Source organism: Rhopalosiphum padi, chromosome 2 (genome assembly GCF_020882245.1).
Source record: "Rhopalosiphum padi isolate XX-2018 chromosome 2, ASM2088224v1, whole genome shotgun sequence".
In the NCBI taxonomy this organism is placed as follows: Eukaryota; Metazoa; Arthropoda; class Insecta; order Hemiptera; family Aphididae; genus Rhopalosiphum; species Rhopalosiphum padi.
In genome coordinates, this window is record NC_083598.1 from 14,336,628 (window position 1) to 14,359,330 (window position 22,703).

Genomic DNA, 22,703 nt, shown 5'->3' on the forward strand with positions numbered 1-22,703 from the left:
CATAAAGTATAAATCTTTGCAAAATGTTGTGATATGTTATTGAAGCAAAAAGTCTTGAATTAACCTGAGTGATTCTTTTATCGAACAATACTCATTATTTCAAAATTTATTAGTTTTCGAAAAAAATTTTTTTACATTATTTTTTTTTTTTTAAACTATAATATTTTTAATCGTTATAATTTTTTAAGTTTTTTTTTACTTTTTTGTACAACATACATTTTTAAATTTATATTCTGAAGAAAAATATTTTTCAGAGTATCTTTATACATAAAAATCTAAATTTGGATTAGTAGTTAATGAGTTATAAGTTATAACTGTTAAAAGTATTTAAAGTTTATGTAGGTGAACGGTGTGGTGGACCATCATTCTTCGATATATACCTCCGCTGTGCTCCCTACCACTCTACTCCGTTAACAAGCACTTTAAATAGTTATAATATAAGTTTATAACTCATAAACTACTAGTCCAAATTTAGATTTTATGTAACGAAATACTCCGAAAAATATTTTTCTTCAAAATATGAATTGAAAAATGTATGTTATTGATCAAAAAAATACAAAAATTAAAAAAATATAACGATAAAAAATATTGTTTTATTTCAACTGAAAATTATGTAACAAAAATATTTTCAAAAATGTTAATAGATTTTTAAAATATTAAGTAAGTGTTGTTCGATATAATAATCACCCTAAATAGTTTGAATTTTAAATTAATTTAAATAATTAAATACAAGATTATTTATGTTATTCTTAAAACAATTAATACATATCGAATATACCTAAAACTTCTTAGGTACCTACTTAGTCACAATTTTTTTACAAGTATTTTAAATTCAATTTTTAATATAATTCGTCAAAATCACTAAAACTTGAAAATTATTTTGTAGTTGAAAATTCATAGTTTTTATTCTCATATCTGAGGTTTATACATTTAACAAGATAAGATTCAACAGAATTTTTTTTTAATTTATATAAAAAAACAAAATCTCATACATTTCTTATGAACATTTGAAGTTCAAATTTTTACAACATTGGATGTTCATGATTTTAACGTACAATATATATAGATCTATTATCCTTTTGTTAAACAATTCCACTTTTACAATTTATAATCATTTTTTATGCATAATAAGTAAAAATATTTAAACTAATTTTAAAATATTTACGAATTTTTGAATTTTTGTTTTTTTTAACATTTTCCAAGATTTCTATACTCAATCAAAATACTGAAAAATTTAATAAAAGGTTCCTCATTAGTTCAACTTATACAATTCTAAAAAAATAAACGAACAAACGATTTTTTTTGTATTTATTTGAAGATTACATTTTGACAAAATTAAATATTTAAACAAAAAAATTACAATTTTAACTCTGATGATTTTAGTCATAAATTTAATTTTGTATCTCAAAAAATATTTATCTTAAAGATTAGAAACTTTTCTACGGTTCTTCAGTGGGTAAGTTTCGCCTGTGTAATACGATACCTTATAATAAATAATAATACACGGTCTACTTATACGCGATGGTACCTACTATAATTCATTTATTTAACCTACGCAATATAATAGGGGCCTCGAAAGACATTGACTCCGACCGGAACCCCCATTATTATAATTCACAAGAGTGTCTGTTTAACCGCAGCCTGCTATAACACGGGCACACGGCATTATATAGGTATAGGTACAGGTATATACGTACTGCAATAATAATTATTATAGGTGCGTTACCGCTAACAAGGTCGTGACCGCGGTCATCGAATACGCGGTTTGCAGTCCTCGCAAAACTGCGATGATTGTACTTCCTACTTCCGATTTCCTCACCGTAGTCTTTTGCACACTACTCACTACTTTGTTTGCGACGCGTCAGATTGACGTATAGTACGCATCATATTGGCTAAGGCCATGCCCAATTTGAATAGAAAAAAAAATACCAAGTTACCCATTTTTGATACGCATTTTAATATGTTTACGTTATTATAATATGTACAATACGACGATGGTATATAGACATATAGTATATGCTTACCTGTACCTACGTTTTGTTTTATATAAAATATAAATATAATAATACATCTACCTAGATAGGTAATAGTTATTTTGTCATATTTCATCAAAAATGTGTTAGTAATTATTGTTGTTGTTTTCATTATTTTCGTGTCCATAACATAGCATCGCTCAGATACATTTCTTTTCTTTAGAAATAAATTTGTAATTCCAAATTTGTCACTACATGTCTGATGAAACGCAAAACCGTGTGTTTTCATTTTTGTAAATAGTGCTATCTTTCGTTATTAATGTAACAATCAAATGACGTAGACACCGGCGCTGATATTGTTCAATTCTTTAAAATTTATCAAAACCTCTTATACGGTGTAGGTATCTCGGTTTTCAACGCAACTCATTTCTGCTCAGGCAAATCGGCATATAAGTTTACTTCTCTGCTTTGTCCACTAATCCGAACAAGATGGACAATCTGCCTGTGGTGAATTGAATACAATACTTGGTACATCTTTGGACGTGGTTCAAATTATACTCTCTAAATTTTTCTTGATAGCTCTAAAAACAGTCTGAAACTGTCATCAACATTTTGTAGAGTAATTTTTTATTTTATAGACACTGACATACAAATATTGCTTTTTGTTGTATATTTGTGTACAACAATTAAAATAAATTAAATATTATTTTCTTTATTTAAAAAGAAAATCCTATGGCGACGTAGGTATATAGCTGGTCGGAGCAATTTATTTTTTAAATTTTATATTTGTAACTAATTATTGCCACCTCGTCCTGTTAATTAACAAAAATTTTCGGGAGCCAAAACAAAATCTATAGGCGAGCAATTCTATAGGGGTTAAAAAACAAAGCTAAAGAATACTCCACAATTCAAACCCATACCTTGGAGGGTATAAGGGGTTCAAAACCTATCCTTAGAATTCGTTCTGAGTACAGCCTTTCCCTGAGCCTTTAGAAATACCTATAATAAATGCTAATTGGTTCAGTATACAAAACGTCTATGCTTATAGGTTCCTGATTCCATTTTACCAGTTTTCTACATTTTACAATAGGGAATGGTAAACTCCTACAAATGTAGTGTAATCTCCTACAAAATATAGTGTTAACTCTTACAAAAAATTAATACCGCTCGTATTGCTGTAAAAAAATATCAGTCAATATAGTTGCAATATATTAATACATCAAATAAAAATTTTTTTGAAAAAAATAATAAAAAATTCAATAAAACAATACTTAGTCATAATCATTTACGTATATTTTTATGGCACACTTTGGAGATAAACTCAAAACGTGAAATTTCTTCTCGTATATATTTGTTTTTTTGATTAAGTATGAATTGATATTTAGAAATTGTTTTTGTCTGTCTGTGACTAACTTTACTGCACAAAACGAAGAAAGACGCAAAAGATTCAAACAAACACAGTTATACAGTAACGAGCGGACTACGATATCGGCAATAAACGCCAATTTGTTCGGAAATTTCCGATATAGACGAGATTATCATGTTCTATCGTTATTTGACAATATTCGATATCATATCGATGATCTAACATTTTGTACTGCAAGTGCCGATATGAACGTATAGTATATAATATGGATATAACCTAGAATCATCATACAGCGTATAAATACGCTCTATTCAAGCGTTTGTTTGTTAAATATATATTTATTATTTTAAAGTTATGATAATTTTGAGCTTTTCAACTTCAAAATCGTGAATTTAAATAATATTACCCTATTTTTAAAAGGGGAAAAATTTCTATGTAGGAGATTACAATATCTCTGATTTTCAGGTAAAAATTTTGAAAGGTTATTAGTGTAGGAGTTTACATTTAATGATGATACAGGTAAAAAGGTTATTCGTGTAGGAGTTTACATTTGGCCTTTAAAATACCTAGTCTTGCAGGTGCTCTTGTAGTTTTGTACTCTTGTACAATCATAGAGTGGATACGTCCTGAAAAATACCCGATTATAAGAATAACTATAAAATTGATTATATGTTGACATATTGTTAATTAGAAAATAAAAAATTAAGTAAATCGAAATTCCGGAAAGGCCACGAGGAAGAACCTCAAAAATTCCGTAGATTGCTGCTACCATCATGGAGCTGCACTTTTTTCGTATAATGTGCCTTGATAGAGAGTGTATTCATACGCATAAGAAATTTGGCCACTGTTAGTTTGCTAAATAGACAATTCATTAGCATTATACCTATAACTAGAGAGCTTATACTTAGACTCTATATAATATATAGAATATTATATATATAATATTATGCATATGAATATTAGAGTACCTACGTATAAAAGCTTATTTTTAATAGTTAACTATCGTTTTAAATTTTGACCTTTTTTTCACAAATAATCATTTCATAAGCTTAAAAATAAAATTGTATAAATGTAGGTAACCTAGGCGATTGTATTTTAAAATGTGGTAGAGTACAAAACTACCAAATGATATAGATATTATTCAAATTCTCTGAAAATGTTATACCTAACCTATGCTAATGTTTTTTATTTTAATAATCAATTCAAATTATTGATATTTTAAGAAACTTGTAATTCTTCTAGTTGTGGACTTGATTAGTCAACGCTTTTATTTATTTTCTTCCTATGGTTGGTTTTTTTACTTTTTCTTTTTGTTATTTGTTCTATAAAAAAATTAAATATTGTGTACACAGTATAACTTTGAACTTCAAACTATCAACTGCTATACTCACATTAGTTAATAAATAGGCATTATTACAAAACTGTTTATAATATAACATTGAATTAATTATTTTTCTCACACATTAATAATAAATAGCTTATTAATCTAGAATGTATTAGATTACAACAGATAACTGTAGTATTTATTCTTTTTCTATAAATCAAAGATCTCCAAACCTTTCATGGAGTTTTAACTCTGCATTGTTTATAAAAATAAACAAAATCAACACCATTTACCTCTCACCAACTAAAAAATAGAAAAATAAAATAAATAAACCTGTACTCTGTTGTATCAAATAAATAATACACACGTGAACAAAGTCCAGAAAAGGGTTTGTCTAGTAGATACCTTTTTATTTCTAACACTCCCTTTACAATTTAAATGTTTGATGTATACAATATTTGACACACAAACATTTATTTAAAACAAAATATACATTTTACTTATACAATTTTTTTTTTTTTGGTTTTATTTTTTATTTGATAAACTTTTAATTTTATTCTAACACAATTAATATTTATTTGTGTATTTGTGTTTCTTTTTTTTAGACTCTGATTGGTGGCACAGCCGACTAGGCCCACTGCGGCAGACGCGTTCTTCAGATGGTTTCTGAAACATCAAAACAACGATTCAGGACGGATGTGATACTAGCCATTAAGATGACTTAAACTTTGTAATAGAATATATCTTCAGTTCAAGTCTTATTATTATAGATATTAGGATTAGGTACAAAAAAAATATAAGATTATATAATTTAATGAAATTGACTTTTCAGTCTAAGTTATTAAAACCGTATGAATATACCTAGTCAGTATTCCTATAATATAATATAGCACTCTGATAATGACTGGATTTAAATGTGAACGGTACTTTTTGTAACTATTTTATAGATAAATATGTATAATTATGTTATTTTATTATTTAATATTTACTATTAAGTTAATGATAAATGTCAAGAATTTACCGTTTGTAAATAAAAACAAATATAAAATTAAAATATTATAATTATGAGTGTTACTTATTATTTCATCTTATTTACCTAATTTTGATGATTTATGTGAAAATACGCTTTGGTGGTGCTATGTAAGGTGGTGGTGGAGCAGGGTTTTCAAATTCACCAATTGTATCCATGTAAGACTGGAAAGCTCTCAAAAACTTAAGTTCATGTGGTATTTGGTCTTCTGTCTTAGTTAGTTTAACACCTAGATCTTCCAAAGTTGGTAACCTTTCATCAAGTATATCGCTTACAAACTCCTACAATAACATACATATGTATTTCATATCATACTTATAATTATTGATTATTAACACATATTCAATAAGAACAAGCATAATTTTAAAAAACTATTTACTCTTTCAAAACGTTCAGCGGTAACATAACCTGGAGGCCAACTGGGACAGAGTAAGTCTGTTAACCACATTTTGATTAGATATTGAGGACTTTCCATGATGCCAACTCGTTTATAATCAAAACTGAATTTACCATCACGTCGCAAAACTGCAAACATCCAATCGATCAAATCGGATAACAAATAGGGAGTTGGCCTAAAAATATTTAATATTTTTTTAATTTAAAAATAATATTGTGAAAATGTATTCAATTTATCATAATTGACATACCCCACAGCTTGATAAATTTTTCCTGAAGTTGATTTATCAAGCATAGCATTTAGAATACCATATGCTACATCAGATACTGCAACAGGTTGTTTAACTGTTTGTTCTCCTTTCTTCCATAAGACAACTCGCTGTTGAGTACGACGCCATGCATGGCTGTACATCCTAAACAATACATTTTTATCAAATTTTATTTAAACTGCAATACAATAAATATGTATTTATATTTTAAGAACAAATTAAATTTAGAATATAAATGTACAAAAATATTTTTATCATATTATCATTTATGATAATAATCTATTATAATAAATCAATATAATAATTTATTTACAAGAACACTAAAAAAGTTAAATATCTAAATGTTTTTTTTATTTATAAAATTATTCAAATGTTTACCATTTTGGACTAAAATGTGAGAGAATTAAAAATTTTTTTATCTATTATAATATAAATTACAGGGAAAAAAAAGTATTAAATCTAATAATATAAATAAATGCATTAAATAAGTAATTATAATTTTATAACTTATTCTGTTTTTTTCATGTAAAATTGTATTTAAAACCAAAATTGGTTAAAAAATAAATCATAGACTATGTTACATGAAGCATGAGTGAGATTGATTTTAAATTTTCAATGGAGACAAATGAGCTCTATTAAAATGTAAAAATCAATAATTTAATTCATTCTAAGGTGGAGTTTGGCCTTACTAAAAAACTATTTCAAATTTTAATGGATTTGATAAAGGGAATAACAAATCATTAATAAAAATTATTTTAGAAATCTTTAGGTTTAGATTTTAACTTTTAAGATTTTAAGAACTTTTAAATTTTTAGTTTTGTGTATAGTGAATGATTTTTTAAACAGAGTTTGAAGTTTTAGGTTTTGATGATGGTGTTAACATAATCAAAGAACTACATAGTTATAAAAAAAAATAAAATGCATACTTAATAATACTAATTAACATATCTGAGAATATGATTCGAGTAAAAAAGTTAATAAATTTAAGAATTAAAACAGAAATTTATAATCTAAAAGTCAAGCTTAAACTTTCTCTAGTTTTTTTAAAAAAACTTAAAAGAAGAGAATAGCAGTAAAATTACTTATTGGTTTATGGAAATGACATACAAAGAAATAAACAAGCATTAAATTTAAGACACTAAGTGCAATAGGTATATTATTTAAGTGCATAAAAATATTAACTTAAAGAATATAATTATTATTATTATGGCTAATTCATAACTATTATAATGTACGTAGAATTCTACACCATGGATATCACAATGACAAAATGACTAAATATGAACAATTGCATAACAGTGTAACTGAAAGGTTAAATTGATCAAGAAATACCTGTGATATTCCAAATTAGTAGGTAGAAGAAGACATTATACCCACATGTGTTGTCTTTGTCTTAGTAACGCATTCCATGCCAAAATATAAATTCAACAGCTTCAATTTTGTCTGTTTAGCTTAAATATTACTATATTAGTGTGAAATGACTTATTATCAAACTTAAAGATAAGTAAAATATTTGTGTTCATTAGTAGGATATTTTAATTCTTAAATTAATAACATTAACTTAAAAATTAAAATACTGCATTAACCGGCAAGAGAACACAGATAATTTTCTTACCATTAAGTTTGATAATAGGTTATTTCATTCTAATATTTAAGCTTAAGATACAAAATTGAAGTTTCTGAGCATATATTTAGATATGGTATGTTTTAACAAAACGGAGACAACATAAATAGGTATGACATCCATTTAATTTATATATTTTTATAATTCACAAATAATGTAACTTGTTTTGAATAAAAACTCATAAATTATTCAATTATATTATCACTGGCTGTCATATAGTATGCGGTCTACCGGCAAACGCGTTCTACCGGCCACTGTAGGATGCAGTTTTTACATAGGCTTAAGTTTATTTTTAATAGATTTCTTCGGTCAAAACTTTATTTTTATTGCCTTATACACAGATAACAATACTTCGACATTTTGTAAAAGTATAGGCTCTATAGCTCAGTACGTCATTTATTGCGCGACACAATTTATATTTTACACATTCAATATGTTGGTAAAAGATTTTTATTCAATTATTAGTAGTGACGAATCAACCACAAATTTTTTAATTAGAAAAAATCTTGTGGTAAATAATGAAAATGCCAAATGTATTAAGTGTGGAAGTGGTATGAATTTATACCTATGCAAGGAGAGATTTTACGTTGTAAGAGAAAGGGATGTCAAACAACACAAAGCTTAAGGTACCTAAGAAAATTATTTTCTTATATTCATTTGGCTTATTTAATCATAATTGTATATACTATTATAGGAAAGATAATGCTTTTTTGACTGTTATTGACAAAAATAGTCGTCCAAATAGTGGACTAAGCCTCAGTCAACAGTTAGAATTGGTGTTCTACTGGACTCAAGGTTATCCAATAAAACAATTATGACATTAACTGGGAGATCGTCCAACACCGTATGTGACTGGATGAATTTTTTTGACAAACTAATTTTAAATTATTAATTTTTTACTATTACTGCTACAATTACAATAATTATAATTTAATATTATGATATAATTTTTAATTTATTTATTTGCGGTAGACCGCATACTATATGACAGCCTTATCACTCATAGCTGATAATATGAAATACTTACAATAAAAATCTGTCTCCTTGCCCATAAATGTCCGATGGGCGAAAAATAGTAGCATCGGGAAATTCATCACGTACTGCTTGTTCCCCAGCTTTTTTAGATGCCAAAAACCCTGATCCTTTTTTCAAGTAAATAGGCTAGAACAATGAATAACAATTTATTACCATATATAACAGAATTATACTATTATAAATAAATTAACAGTTTTAAAAACTGTAGAAAATGGAACTAATTATACTATAAAGTTTTTATTTCTATAAAATATATTCTTAACTTAAATTCAAATAATAAAATAGTATCTAATAATTATTAATAGATTAGCAGAATTATTGAAGATTTATTTATAAATATTGGTGTTTAAAAGTCTAGTTAATATAAAAATGCACTAATAACTTACGGCAGGCAATGGATCAACATTAAGTGCAGATACATGAATTAATCTTTCAACACCCATCTCACGACTAATGCGTGCAATACGTCTTGCTCCCTCATAGTGGACATCGTTAAATTTAAAATTTTTTGTTTCCCAATCACGTCCCACTAAATTAATGACAACGTTTGAGTATTTCACTGCTTTCCTGATAGATTCTTCATCATTCAAGTGATATGGTTGAAATAACACTTGACCCAGATCGCCAGCAAGTTTCAACTCTCTTATGAAATAAGCATCTCCTCGATATGGAATGATTAACTATTTCCACAATACATTTGAATGAAATACATTTGAATGAATAGGAATGTCAATATCAATGATATGAAAAAAAAATTACCTGTGTCCCAATCTTGCCCAATTTATTGATGAGATTACCTCCCAAAAGTCCGGTCGCTCCAAAAACAGTAGCAACCACCCCATTGAAACTAGACCGACCGCCGGTACCTCTTTTCAATTGCGACAATGACGGATTCTTGATGACGCGGGGTTCAGAAGATTCAGTGCTATAGTGCGGAGTCGAGCAGACGGCCAATGACAAATTCCGGTTTACTATAAATTAAAATATTGAAAACCAAATCTAATTTATCACGATTTAGTAACCATACGTACTGAGAACCTTTACGTTGTTGTTGAACACGTGCACAGACATGTTAGCACGCGATTAGAGCACTATTTGGACAAACGGTCGAACTCAATACAACATTCCTCAAAGAAAACGATCAACTCAATTGCTTAGGCCTTAGACTTAAAAGTTCTGTGCTCGTACCATAAACTATTGGAAAATTATTCCAATAACGTGATAACTGATAACGAATTGGATTTTTCAAACAGCTGTTGTCGGTAGGACAAAATACATGATAACGGCAAAGTGAACCGTGCAGTGACACCAATGGCTCGCACAGAATAAACAAAAATCGTTAGTCTATCAACACTGAAACGTAGGTTGGACACATTGTAAGTTTTGTTTCCCTGTCGCCCGACATCCGTCACGTCGTGTTTTTGCTTCTTTCTGGTGGAATAAAACACGGTTTGTCGGCGGTTTCAGCTCGACTTATATATTATTTTTTAGGTCTTTTCTAATTAAATATGGTAAGTAATTTTTGTTATTATTACTTATTATATTGTCAATCGGTCATCTTTCTTACTAATATTCGTTTCACATAGTACAACTGTATGACGATAAAAGACACTTCCAACAACATTTCCTAAAACCATGTGACTAATACGTTTTTGTGTATATTTCATTTTAAACGACGTTGGTTTTTATGTTTATTTGTTCGTCACTTGCTACTCGTGTATTTGTTCGACCGCGTTATACGTATGCCGATTACCGTATTTATCGACTTTACGCGAATTATATCGTCATAAATTTCATTAAAAAAACTGATATAAATACTAAATATTTGGTTAACCAAGGTTTTTATTTTGTATTATAGCCGCCCAAGAAGGACACAAAGGGCTCGTCCAAGCAGCCCCAGAAAACCCAAAAGAAAAAGGAAGGAGGATCCGGTGGCAAAGCCAAAAAGAAGGTCTGTTTTTAATCAATACTACTTAATTTTAATCATGATTAAGGTTATGTTCTAAATTTATGTATGTTTTTCTGAGCAGAAGTGGTCCAAAGGTAAAGTTCGTGATAAGTTGAACAACCAAGTATTGTTCGACAAGGTATCATATGACAAACTGTTGAAAGAAGTTCCATCGTACAAACTCATTACCCCGTCTGTTGTCAGTGAACGTTTGAAGGTTCGAGGATCATTGGCAAGAAAAGCTTTAGATGAGCTCTGCCAAAAAGGTGAGTAATAGCGATACAATTAAATGTTTTATGGAATATAATTTACTGATATATTTATGCAGGTCTTATCAAGCAAGTTATACAACACCATGCCCAAGTGATATACACGAGGGTAACTAAGGGAGACGAATAAGGATGTTTTTGTAAAATAATTATTTTATTAAATATATAAAATATAAAATAACAAGTTCGAGTTTTGATTTATTTAAAACTATTAATATAATAATTAGTTATAGCTTAAATTATGTTGTACATCAAAATGTGCCGTGTTGTTATATATGTGAACACCTATTCAACATAATGCTAATATTTAAAAATATTAAATTTAATGATAAAAAGATTATCAGGGTAAAAGATCTCTACATCTTTTCCCCCAGAAAAAAATGTTTTATTTAAATTATTTTTAAAATTATATATTTAACAAGAAATATTTTCTGATAAAATTGAAAGCAGTATGATGCAGTATTTTTTTGAAGAAAATATAATATAAGGAAATAACATTCAAATTAGGTTATTTATATTACATAAACATTAATGGTTAATAATTGCATATATGGTTAGAAGTCTTTTTAAACATATGAATTTTTGTTTTTATAATTTATGAATAATTTTATTTTTAAATAATAAAAATAGTAATTTATTATAATTTGATTACTAGTGTTAGTAGTATATGGTATGTAAGTATCTAGTCAGCTTTTTTAAAATTTAGTTATAGACTGTTAAAATTGTAATCTATAACAATTTTACAATATTTATAAATTGACTTGGTATTATTTTTGCAATGATTTGTATCGAATTTAATAGATATGATAATTCAAATTGTTATTACTTTAAATGTAAGCATATTTTTCAGTGCTCTGCCTGGAATAAATTGTAAAATACACATTACTTATGCACGTAAATTATTTTAATAATTTGTGGATGTAGGTATGTGATACTCGGTAAAGTATTATTGACACCTTTATCTTTACTAAACATAATGAAGAAAACATATAGTTTTCACTATTAAATTTCTATGCTATATAGAAACAACTAACATTTTAGACAACAGAGGAAATAGACGTGTAATGATGTGTACTAACAATGGTATCACTATCAGTTATCTTATTGGCTTATAGACTTTTTACAATACCTCGTCTATAAGTTTAACACCAATGTGTTTGTGGGCACAACTAGCATTTAAATTTTAGTAGTACTAAAATTATACAAAGTTAACAATACAAATTATTTTATTCCCTTTTATACAAAGTTAATAATTAAAAAAATCAATTACTTTATTAAAGATTAATAACAAGTAACTATCTATATAAAAGCAATTATCCTATCTTCTGTTTTTAATTAATTTATGTGGTCAAATGGTTAGAGGAACTTAATGTATGACAATTTTTATTTTATACATCTGTTACCATTGTTAAATTAAAATAATTATAATATTCCATGCTAAGTGGCATATGCATAGAGCATAGATAAACAAATAATTTATTCATTAAATCTTTTTCAATACTCAGTGATACATCTGAAAGTCATTCAAACGCAAGGTGACTAAAGTGCATGAATGCTACAGTATCATACCTTTTTATACTTAACTCTTATAGAGATACTTAACGTCTTAACTTATAATAAGCAGTTATCACAACCTTCTAACAAGTGAAAAAACTTGAAAATTGTCCATAAAAAGATTTATCTATACCATTAATAAATATTCCATCCAAGTTAATAATACATAATTAATAATAATCTTTGGTATATTAGCTTATTGCTAACTAAATAATTTTCAATTTTAATATTCAAACAAACTTTTTCCTTTCAAAACATAAAGGACAGACAGTATTCAATTATTTTATGTATTGAGTAAAGTACAGAAATCTGTGATACCAATATATATATTATATACCATATATAAATATATTATACATAAAAGACTAAATAAAATTAATAATAATTTGATACTAAGTCAATACCTAATTTAATACACAATATAATATTCATAATTTTAAATTTTTTAAATTCTGAGCAAAATAATTAATCTATTGATTTTAAAACTGTGTATTATTTTTTTTTGTCATCAGTCGTCAGTAAAAATACATCAAATTTTCAATTATATGGGTGGTTCCTGAATAGCAAATTAGATCTTGTAATCTGTTTTTATTTGTTTTATTATACAATTTGTAAATATATTATTTTTACAATAAGTATAAGTGCTGTACAGGTAGAAATAGAGATCTTGTTGGTAAAAACAAATTCAACTTATCTAGTAATACATAATACAATCAATATTAGTGTAATAAACCATATGCTGGGCTGTTGGACAACCTCCGTTCAGAATTGTTTTCTTTATACAATTTTAATATATTAATATATCATTGAATTAAAATTGTTTAAACATCTATTATAATGGCCTTCAATCAACCCCAACTGTAAACACAGGTAGTACTGTAGTAGCCAGCATTTTTTTTATTTTTGGTGGGTGGTAGGAGTTCTAAATAATCTTGAATACCTACATATTATAATGTTTATCTTTATTTTTTAATATGATTTTTATACAAACCAACCGTTTTATTTTAATAAAACAATTTAATCTAATTATTTTTAACTATGTCTATTTTTTTCACACTGCTGGCTATACAATGTGTTCCGGGGGGAAGTGACCGGCCGATATATGATACATGAAAGTTTACCTAAAATGAAGAAATAAGAAATGACGAAATAAGAGGGTCTAACTTTTTTATTATTAAGTTATGTGCAATTCAACTTTTTTGAAACAAAAACCAAACTTATAACGCAAGTTTATGTTTCTTCAGAACTTCAACATTATAACATAATTTTTTTTTTTTTAAAGCTATTTAATTATCCTATCAACTAATGAACTAACTTAACTAACATTTACAATTAAACCAGTAATTATGCAAATTATTATTATTATGTTGAAAAAGTAAACATTTTTATCATGTTATAATTTTTAAAAATAAATATCGTATTACTCCAAATAATTCAATATTTAGTTTGGGACTTGTGGGTTTTTTTGTTTGTGTATTATTTTACTGAAAAATACCTGGAAATGAAGTTTGGTTTTCATAACAATTATAACTGGTTAATACGCAGGTCACTATCGACACTATCTTAGTTTTCTTAGAATCGAATATCGGCCGTTAAAACAAAGGACTAGGTACACAGTGTTATATTTAGAACTCAAGCTTGTTTATAGTCAGGTGGAGAACTTTGAAAATCTTTTTTTTTTATTATTATTATTATTAGAGAATATACAATATATACCCATAGGCTTATAGGCATAATGAGAATATGTGCTACATTATATTAAAAAACATGAATAGGATGAGGGAAGAAACCATCTAGTGATCGTATTTCCTTTTGCTTAAAAATTTGTGTACGAACTTTGAAAATCTGATTAATTAATTTAAAAACGTAACATTTATTTCATTGTTATTTATTTTTATTTTTAAACTACTTAATTATTATTTTGTGTTTTTTTACGTTAATTAGGTTCCATTTTGTATTTAAAATATAAACCAACTTATTAAATTATTTATATCATCTCTAGTGAATTTATGTCTCATTTAAACTTGATGTCTAGTATAATTATAAATAGCCAATAACTACAATTACAAGACTTAAAGACCTGTAATGTTTAGCAGCGTATAACTGCATTATTTTTTCATGATTCATACTTATATAGTCAGTATGCCCGTTGGCCGTTTATCACAGAATAAATAAATAAATTTAATGTATTCTGTGGTAATACCCTTTGTTAAATAATATTGACGTAATGACTAATGACGTCGCTGCTGACGTGCATCATGTCTACGCAATACCTTTACAATATTCGAGATCATCCATTGTACAGTGGTTTATTTTTGTACCACACTGCCACAGCCCACAATACAACAAATATATTTTTAAATAACAGTAGGTATTTAATAACAAAGTATTTTAATTCGATATACATTATAAAGGATTACGATTTTATATGCCGGTACGGAAAAATTTCAAAAGGTCCAGACACCCCATCGACATGGACCCATCCTTTAAATACGTGCCCCCGACTATACAGCAGAGCAGTACCCACTTACCCATCCTTTTTTTTTAAACTATAAACAGTATATACATACACGGAGGCACGTTATAGCAATTTTGTAATCTATTATAATATTCTATTTTATAAAATCAATATCTGTAGTTTTACACAATCTTCTTCAATCTTATTTTACCTCACATATTAAAACTTATGGTTTTCTTTTGTTTATCATATTATGGAATTCATGGAGTTACAAAAATAAAATTGTATAGAAATTAAAAAAAAAACTGAGTTAATACTCCAAAATAAGTAATGTTTACATATATAAAGGGCTCCTTCAAATAATTTATATATAATGTTATGGTTCACAACATAAATATATTTAATATAAAATTATAATAGCATAAAGTAAACCATCGTAAAAAAAAATAGTTAAAAACAGTCTCATCAAATAATGTATGAAAAATAATAGGTTAATCTACACATCAAACAGGGGAAGTCAATTTTATTTTTATAATGTTCAACGATTAAGTTTTTCTTTTTTTTATGACTTACTTAAGGTTAAGAATTATGTTTATTTTTATAGATATGTATCCTCCCTGCTTATTATTTTTAATATTACAACTTAATTCTATAAATTATATTTATATACTAAAATAAAAAAAAAATTAAAAATCTACTGTGCTTGAGAAAAGAAACAAATACCCAACACAGCTTGTAAATCAATCAAATAATAAATAAAAATAAAATTAGAAAAAAAAACAATTTAACTTTAATTACACATAAATTAATTTATATTGTATTAAATGAACGAAAAAAAAATTCTAACATATTAACAACATTAAAAAAGAAAAATATATATATATTAATTCAAAGATAGTATTATAAATTGTGTGGAAAATATTAATTTTTAAAGACTTCAGTGATCAGTATTGTATATACAGACAAGTTATTTTATTTAAAAAACATTACAGTAGAAAAACATGAAATATAGGCACACATGCATACTTATATTTTATACTAATTAAGATAATTAATTATTATATAAAATAATAATAATAATATCAAAATTAAATTTATGAGTTTTTTTCAATACTCCAAAGAATCATAAACATAAACTTTATTTGTTACTTGAAATTATTTACAATACAATATAGATACTATACTAAATATAAAAGAAATCTACAACAATTTTTTTTTGTTTTCATTTCATAAATGTATCGAGCAATTTTAAATTATGGAGATAAGTTATATTATATATATATATATATATATATAAATTATATTAATTTAATTTACATTAAAAAGAAAAAAACCTTAAATTTTGTACAAAAATATTATCAGAAAGTGATGCACATTAATAAATGTTCCCATTGCCGATTCCAACATTGTAGCCATGTGGCGGTGGAAACAAACCAACTGGTGTATGGCGGTAACTAGCCCTATCTTGGCGCATAGCACCAATAGTATGTCTTTCAACATGCTGCAACAATGGATTGGGATACTTGTCAATAACATGATTAGCTCTGATTAATTGATGCATATTTTGTAGATTTTTAGCCCCTAAAGATACAAAAGAAAAAATATTAGTAAACAAATGGATGCCAACAGGTACTAACAAATAACAAATATTAAATAATACAAAAAAAAAAAACCTTTAAACCAAAATGCAAAAAAAATATATAAAGCTATTGAAAATTAAGTACAAAGAAGTAGGGAGTACAATCAAATTATGGGTTGATGTACTGGAGAAAACAGAACATTAAACATATTTAATTGTTGAATTTTTTTTAGGTAAAAAGGTAGAAAATGGCCAAAAAACTACAACTTGTAGCAAAAAATAGCAACTACAAATTTATAATCTGAAAATCTGGACTTATATGTTAAGCTGAAAATACAAATATAGAGATTTAAATGATTCAGATTTAATGTGCTAAGTATACAAAAAGTAACTTTAATTACTAATTATATATAACAAAAATCTGATAAATAATTGAGATATAAATATTATATATCACATACAGAAGAGTTTTATGATAATATTTGGGATGAGATGAATGTTATCTAAATGTGGTAAAAAGAAAAATGTAAATTAAAAAGGCATATGGAAAAAAGCAGTACATTTGTTTTATTAAATATTAAAATTTAAAAACACGTTGATTTAATTAAATGCAATATGAACATTATTTAAACTTTATCTTATTTGAATAGAGTTCACCTTAATAGCAAAAGTTATTTTATAGTTAAAACCCTTCCACCACAAAAATTAAATAAAAATTATGCTAGTAACCTACTACTTCTTTTCTACTTATAATTTAGAATGTACTTGAATATACTCAACTAAATCAATCTGATAATAATAAATTTCAAAGTTAGGAAACCATACTTTTAAATTATTATTTAACACCATTTTTGAACTTCATTAATTATTAATAAATAAATTTAATAAATTATTATTATGCATATTAACCAAAATAAAAAAAATGCAATATTTTTTTTTTTTTTTAATGTGTAAATGTTTAGTCAATAAATGTGAACAACCTAATTTTTAATTAGCTATATACTAACTCAAACAAGAAGGATCAGATGATTAAGTCCAAATTATAATATTACCCCAAAATTACTAATAATGCAATCTTCTTTATCAACTATAAAATTAATGTTTCATTTAATTTGGTAAATCTTAATTAATTAAATGTGTTTCGATTTTAAACAAAATATACATGGCCTATCTAATATTATTAGTAATATCTGAATTGTTTTTTCATACCAGTGTCTTTTTATCATTTGCTTTTTTCCCTAAATTCTTCATATAGTTCCTCGCAAAAATCCACAATTAAACTAAAATTAAGCATTTTTTGATAGCTTTACATTAAATGAACTCTAATTATATACATCATTCAGTTATATAAATACTTATTATGATGAAAACTTTAAGTAATGTAAGTTTTAATGCAAATATAAAAAGGTTGGTAGGAAAGTATTTTTAACTTTTTTAATTAAATATTTTAAAATACAATTTATTTAAAAATTAAGCTTTAATACCAATACCTTTGATACATATTATATTATACTCATTTACAAAATATTTAATATTTAGATAAATATTCTAAAAGTTATTTAAGGTTTAACTACTTAACTAAACCTTAACAGTTGTAAAATGTATTATCTGTGATAACTAACTAAATAATTACACTATTCCAAAAAATATTAATTTTATTTTTAATTATTATTATTTCTTTTTGATAATATTTGAAGTATTTATCATGAAACATCGATAAAATAATGAAATAGTTAACAGCTATTGATGTTTGTCACAGATTATATTTATAATATACCGGATTAAATTATAACTAAAAATAATTTAAATAATTAAGCAATTACCAGTTCATAATTAATATAATATAATTAATACTTAATAAACTTAAATAAAAAGAATTTACTGTTTGATAAGAAATATCTAAAAAAAGCTTTATATTACAAAAAATAATATATGAAGCGCGCAAAATACTTAAAACTTTTTTATATATCATAATATTATATTATAATTTGTAACATTATTAATCAAATAAACACTGTAATACGCATGATATAAATATCAAATAGAAGATAGAAAACAAATGTACATAGGGTAAAATTATCAATATTTTATTTAATCCAAGTCATTAAATTAAATATCAGTGAAACAGAATGCTTATAATTACAATAAGAAATTTTGCTAATCAATATAATATATAATAATAAAATAACAAAAATATATATGCAAAAAAATTAAAATAAGTATAACTTAAAAACTTCTCTTAATGATATTGAGTTACATAATAGTTCATTAGTAATAATTTATATTGTATATACTTTTGTTCAATACAGAATTTGCTCATTAGATATTAAAGTACAGTGTTTTAAATTATTCATGAATATTTTTACAGCATTTACATGCAATAAATAGTTGTCAACTATTATTTGTATTTAATAGAATTAACAAAAACTATAAGCTTGCCACTGAATAGACTAAATAACCGATAGTTATCCAAATATAAAAAATAACCATACACTTGTAATGTATCGTAATAGGCCTATGTTTAGATACAATTGATGATACTTACAGAAAATCGTAGCGCCAGAATTCAAGGTATTACATTTTGTTTCTGATCTATGACATGTAACTTCGAAGACATTGAAACAGATTATTGATTGGGGGGGAGGGAAATTTTTAGGTTTTTTTCTTTTTTCTTTTGTTATCTAGTAGCTTAAGTATGTGAGGGTGTCATTTGTACCTCTGTGCGCTAAACCAGTTTGCAGACCGGCCAAATAAGCTGCCTTTTGTTTGCCATGTTCCTCTGCTATTTTCACTGATAGATGCTCTGTGCATCCTTCCAACAAAACACCGTTTAGCTGAATAATTGCTTTTTGGGCATCTTCTTTTTTGTTATAACTATAATATGACAGAAAAAATAAATAATATACAATCAATAAAATTACAGTGAAATATTCTATAGTATAAGTATTAAGTGTATAATGATCAATAGCAATAATAAACATTTACTGTTATAAAATCAATTTATATGAAATATTAGTAAATTCTGGGGAAAATGTGGAATATATAAATTTGTTATATTATTATTTGTGTTAATAGTATTTTTACTAAGGAATTCTCCAAAACTTAAGTAGTATATTAAAAACTAAGTCCAGTAATTTTTTAATATTTCATGAAAACATTTGGAAAAATATTAAAATAAACATCTAACAGTTTCGAATAAATACATACTCAAAACTCAAATACAAAGTTCATTTAAAATTAATTTGTAAACGTGATTTTTTATCATTATGATCAAGTTTATAAAAATTATATACCAATATCCTGTAAAAAAAAAAAACGCCTGATGAGCAGACTCCAAAACAAAATTTCTCTGTATTTTGTTAGTTTCTTATTTTGATTAAATAATGACACAATGTATTATAAAAAAATCAATATCTTACCGAACAAAAGCTACTCCTCTAGGAAGTCCACTATATTTGTCTTTAAGTATATTTTTTTGAACAATTTGGCCATAAGGAGCAAATAGATCTTCAAGTTCTCTTTCTGTTATTGATCTAAAATTATTTTCAAAATGTTAAATGTTAACTATTATAAAAATTAACTTAATTATTTTAATTTTTTTTTACCTTGGTAAATTTTGAACATAAAGGTTTGTATCTTTGATATCTTCTCCAGCAGGACGAGCATAAGATACTTTTAAACGTTTATTTTCAACTTGGAGACCATTCATTACCTCAATAGCTCTAGAAGCATCTTCAGGACGAACAAAGTTGACAAAACCAAAACCAAAACTATAACCAGTCTAAAACAAACAAAATAGGTATTATTATTTGATTTTATTCTAAATTTGTAGAAGGTATACAAATTTTTCAATACATTTTAATAATATATCTTTTACCTAGGTAAAATTACCTTCCTAACAATTTTAACATCTCTACTTATTCATTAACATCATGTATCCATAAAATTAGAATTCTATTTTTATGTTATTTGTTAGTATAAAAAGCTGTATGAAAAAATGTATAATCAATTTTGAGATAAATATCATATAGGTAAAAAATTGATAAGATAGTCAGGATTCTTATTAGTTTTCGAAATATTATAAAATAAGTCAAATTTGTCAGTTAAACGATTCTGGGACTGATTCTAAAATAGGTAGTTCAAATAGTGGCAATTATAATACATATTAAGACTATTGTAATTTTATTCTTATCTAAATAAGTAAAACAAAAAAATATTAAATGTAATTAATAGAACCTATCTAGGTTGAATACAAATCATTATGAAATTGGCAATGATAATAAATATTATAACTGTCAAATTACATTAATGTTATCTCTAAAAATAAATATAATCAAAAGGAATCTATTTCAAAGTTCTTATTCCATAACTTATATGAATGTACTTAAAAAACTCAAGTTTTTTGAAATTATTTAATTTTAACCCATCAAAATGATGTTAAATTGGATAATATTGTTTAATCCTTCATTCTGAGAAACCTAATCGATACATTCAGAATTAATAAGAATTATAGCCCAGGTATCTTCTTTGATACAAACTAAAATATTAACTTATTTTAAACTGATAACGAAGATAATTTTAAACAATGTATTCATATTTTTGTTTAAATGCTATAATTGTATTAAAATAGGTAGTACCACACAGCCAGAAAAAATAATTCCATACTATTTTTATATTTAGGCAGCCATTTGTGAAATAAACAAACAATTTCTAAACACAATCTAATGCATTACAAATTAAGAGCATTCATGTAAAAACAGTTAAGTTAAAAAGCAAATTTTCAAGAACTTAAATATGATTAATTGATTTATGTCCATTTATTGAATCCTTAAACTCAACTAGAAATATAATATCAAATAGTCAATTTATTAATAATGTTGAGTTGGAATGAATTTTTTTAAGTTCACAATGTTAATACGCAACATGTTTCTTACCTAGATAATCAATCAACTCTAAACAAAAGAGATTCTTAAGAAATTTGTCCATTCAAATAAAACGATATGCCTACCAAACCTAGTTTTATAAGTCCCGTGCACTTATACAATTGCAAGAGCCCCAAAGCCACCATACAACTGTCTCAGCTTTTGGTAAAATCTTAGAACCACAATGTTCCAATGGTAAAAACTTACTTTGACGTCTTTCATAACCCGACACGCTTCGATTTGTCCGATCTGGGTGAACATTTGGTGCAGTTTTTTATCGGTCATCGACTGTGGTAGATAGTTGATTATCAGGTTCGTCATGCTCGTGTCTTGGGGCTCCATTTCGGCGTCTGTCGAGGATACTGCTGTTGTTGTTATAGCTGTTGCTGCTGCCGCTGCTGAAGTCGGCGCGGCGTTAATCGTATATGGCGTATGGAGGAGGAGGCGGCGGCGGCGACGGCTACTGGTGGTGCTGCTACTGTTGTTATTGTCGTTATTGTTGTTGTTATTGTTGGTATAGTTGCTGTTACAACCACTGGTACTGCCGCTGCTACTGCTACTTCTACTGCTGCTATTACTATTGCTTTGGTCCTGTTTCACCGGCGGCGACGACGACAACAGACCTTTATCGGGGATGATGAGGGTGACGGCGTTGGTTGTCGTGCGCGCGACGAAACGGTTTTGTTTTCGCGGGGCAATGGTTGGTGATTTGAGCGGCGACGGCAGACACAACGGATTATGATGGTAGGAAGTGCATGAGGGGGGGGAATCGCGTATTGAAAAAGTGGAAAAAAAATAATAAGAAACGCACACGGGAAAACGGCCGATAGATCAACTACACTCAATACTTAAAAGTAGTGAGCTTGGCTATACGGAACCGGGTGTTGACGACGGGGTGTGCGGGTTCGACGGGTTGGGAAGGCGGGGGCGGGGCATGGATCGATAGAGCTACGCGA

At 26.6% G+C, this 22,703-nt stretch overlaps 4 protein-coding genes across 9 annotated transcripts in view; 2 read left to right on the forward strand and 2 right to left on the reverse strand.

Moving 5' to 3' along the window:
- The window catches only part of LOC132920083 (E3 ubiquitin-protein ligase goliath), a 54,116-nt gene extending 48,391 nt beyond the window's left edge, over positions 1–5,725 (forward strand). For all 5 annotated transcript variants that reach the window (XR_009660691.1, XR_009660690.1, XR_009660692.1 and 2 more), the window contains one exon: positions 5,269–5,725. Coding sequence is in view for 2 of the 5 variants with exons in the window: in XM_060982150.1 (XP_060838133.1) it covers positions 5,269–5,333 (65 nt within the window). In the remaining 3 variants the exon portion in view is untranslated. The remainder of the gene's footprint in view (positions 1–5,268) is intronic.
- On the reverse strand, positions 5,053–10,232 carry LOC132920084 (NADH dehydrogenase [ubiquinone] 1 alpha subcomplex subunit 9, mitochondrial). Its single transcript, XM_060982152.1, has 8 exons — positions 10,049–10,232; positions 9,777–9,988; positions 9,404–9,697; positions 9,010–9,143; positions 6,341–6,502; positions 6,073–6,265; positions 5,760–5,974; positions 5,053–5,329 (listed from the first exon to the last, which is right to left on the reverse strand). The coding sequence occupies exons 1-7, from the start codon at positions 10,086–10,088 to the stop codon at positions 5,774–5,776; spliced, it is 1,236 nt and encodes a 411-aa protein (XP_060838135.1). The 5' UTR covers positions 10,089–10,232; the 3' UTR covers positions 5,053–5,329; positions 5,760–5,773.
- A 135-nt stretch (positions 10,233–10,367) lies between these two features.
- Positions 10,368–11,418, forward strand: LOC132920086 (small ribosomal subunit protein eS25). Its single transcript, XM_060982155.1, has 4 exons — positions 10,368–10,528; positions 10,876–10,968; positions 11,048–11,231; positions 11,294–11,418. Exons 1-4 carry the CDS (start codon positions 10,526–10,528, stop codon positions 11,362–11,364), a joined length of 351 nt encoding a protein of 116 aa, XP_060838138.1. The 5' UTR covers positions 10,368–10,525; the 3' UTR covers positions 11,365–11,418.
- Positions 11,419–15,140: 3,722 nt separating this feature from the next.
- LOC132920673 (protein sex-lethal-like) lies at positions 15,141–22,655 on the reverse strand. 2 transcript variants are annotated; one of them, XR_009660756.1, is made up of 5 exons: positions 21,955–22,655; positions 20,431–20,606; positions 20,245–20,358; positions 19,371–19,699; positions 15,141–16,827 (listed from the first exon to the last, which is right to left on the reverse strand). XR_009660756.1 is itself a non-coding variant. In XM_060983232.1 (4 exons), exons 1-4 carry the CDS (start codon positions 22,087–22,089, stop codon positions 19,507–19,509), a joined length of 618 nt encoding a protein of 205 aa, XP_060839215.1. In that variant the 5' UTR covers positions 22,090–22,655; the 3' UTR covers positions 18,892–19,506. The 2 variants fall into 2 exon arrangements, 1 of the variants encoding a protein (XP_060839215.1); XM_060983232.1 differs by lacking the exon at positions 15,141–16,827 and having other exon boundaries at positions 18,892–19,699.
- Between the last annotated feature and the right edge of the window lie 48 nt (positions 22,656–22,703).

Coding starts and splice junctions, on each gene's coding strand:
- LOC132920673 (XM_060983232.1), bottom strand. CDS start 22,089: ATGGAGCCCCAAGACACGAGCATGACGAACCTGATAATCAACTATCTA. Junction 20,607..21,954: donor GGGTTATGAAAGACGTCAAA/GTAAGTTTTTAC, acceptor TGTTTGTTTTAG/ACTGGTTATAGTTTTGGTTT. Junction 19,700..20,244: donor AGAGGAGTAGCTTTTGTTCG/GTAAGATATTGA, acceptor GTCATATTATAG/TTATAACAAAAAAGAAGATG.
- LOC132920084 (XM_060982152.1), bottom strand. CDS start 10,088: ATGTCTGTGCACGTGTTCAACAACAACGTAAAGGTTCTCA. Junction 9,989..10,048: donor CAACAACGTAAAGGTTCTCA/GTACGTATGGTT, acceptor TTTAATTTATAG/TAAACCGGAATTTGTCATTG. Junction 6,503..9,009: donor CAAGGAGACAGATTTTTATT/GTAAGTATTTCA, acceptor TGTATTGTTTAG/GATGTACAGCCATGCATGGC.
- LOC132920086 (XM_060982155.1), top strand. Junction 10,969..11,047: donor GTGGCAAAGCCAAAAAGAAG/GTCTGTTTTTAA, acceptor TTTTCTGAGCAG/AAGTGGTCCAAAGGTAAAGT. Junction 11,232..11,293: donor AGATGAGCTCTGCCAAAAAG/GTGAGTAATAGC, acceptor ATATTTATGCAG/GTCTTATCAAGCAAGTTATA.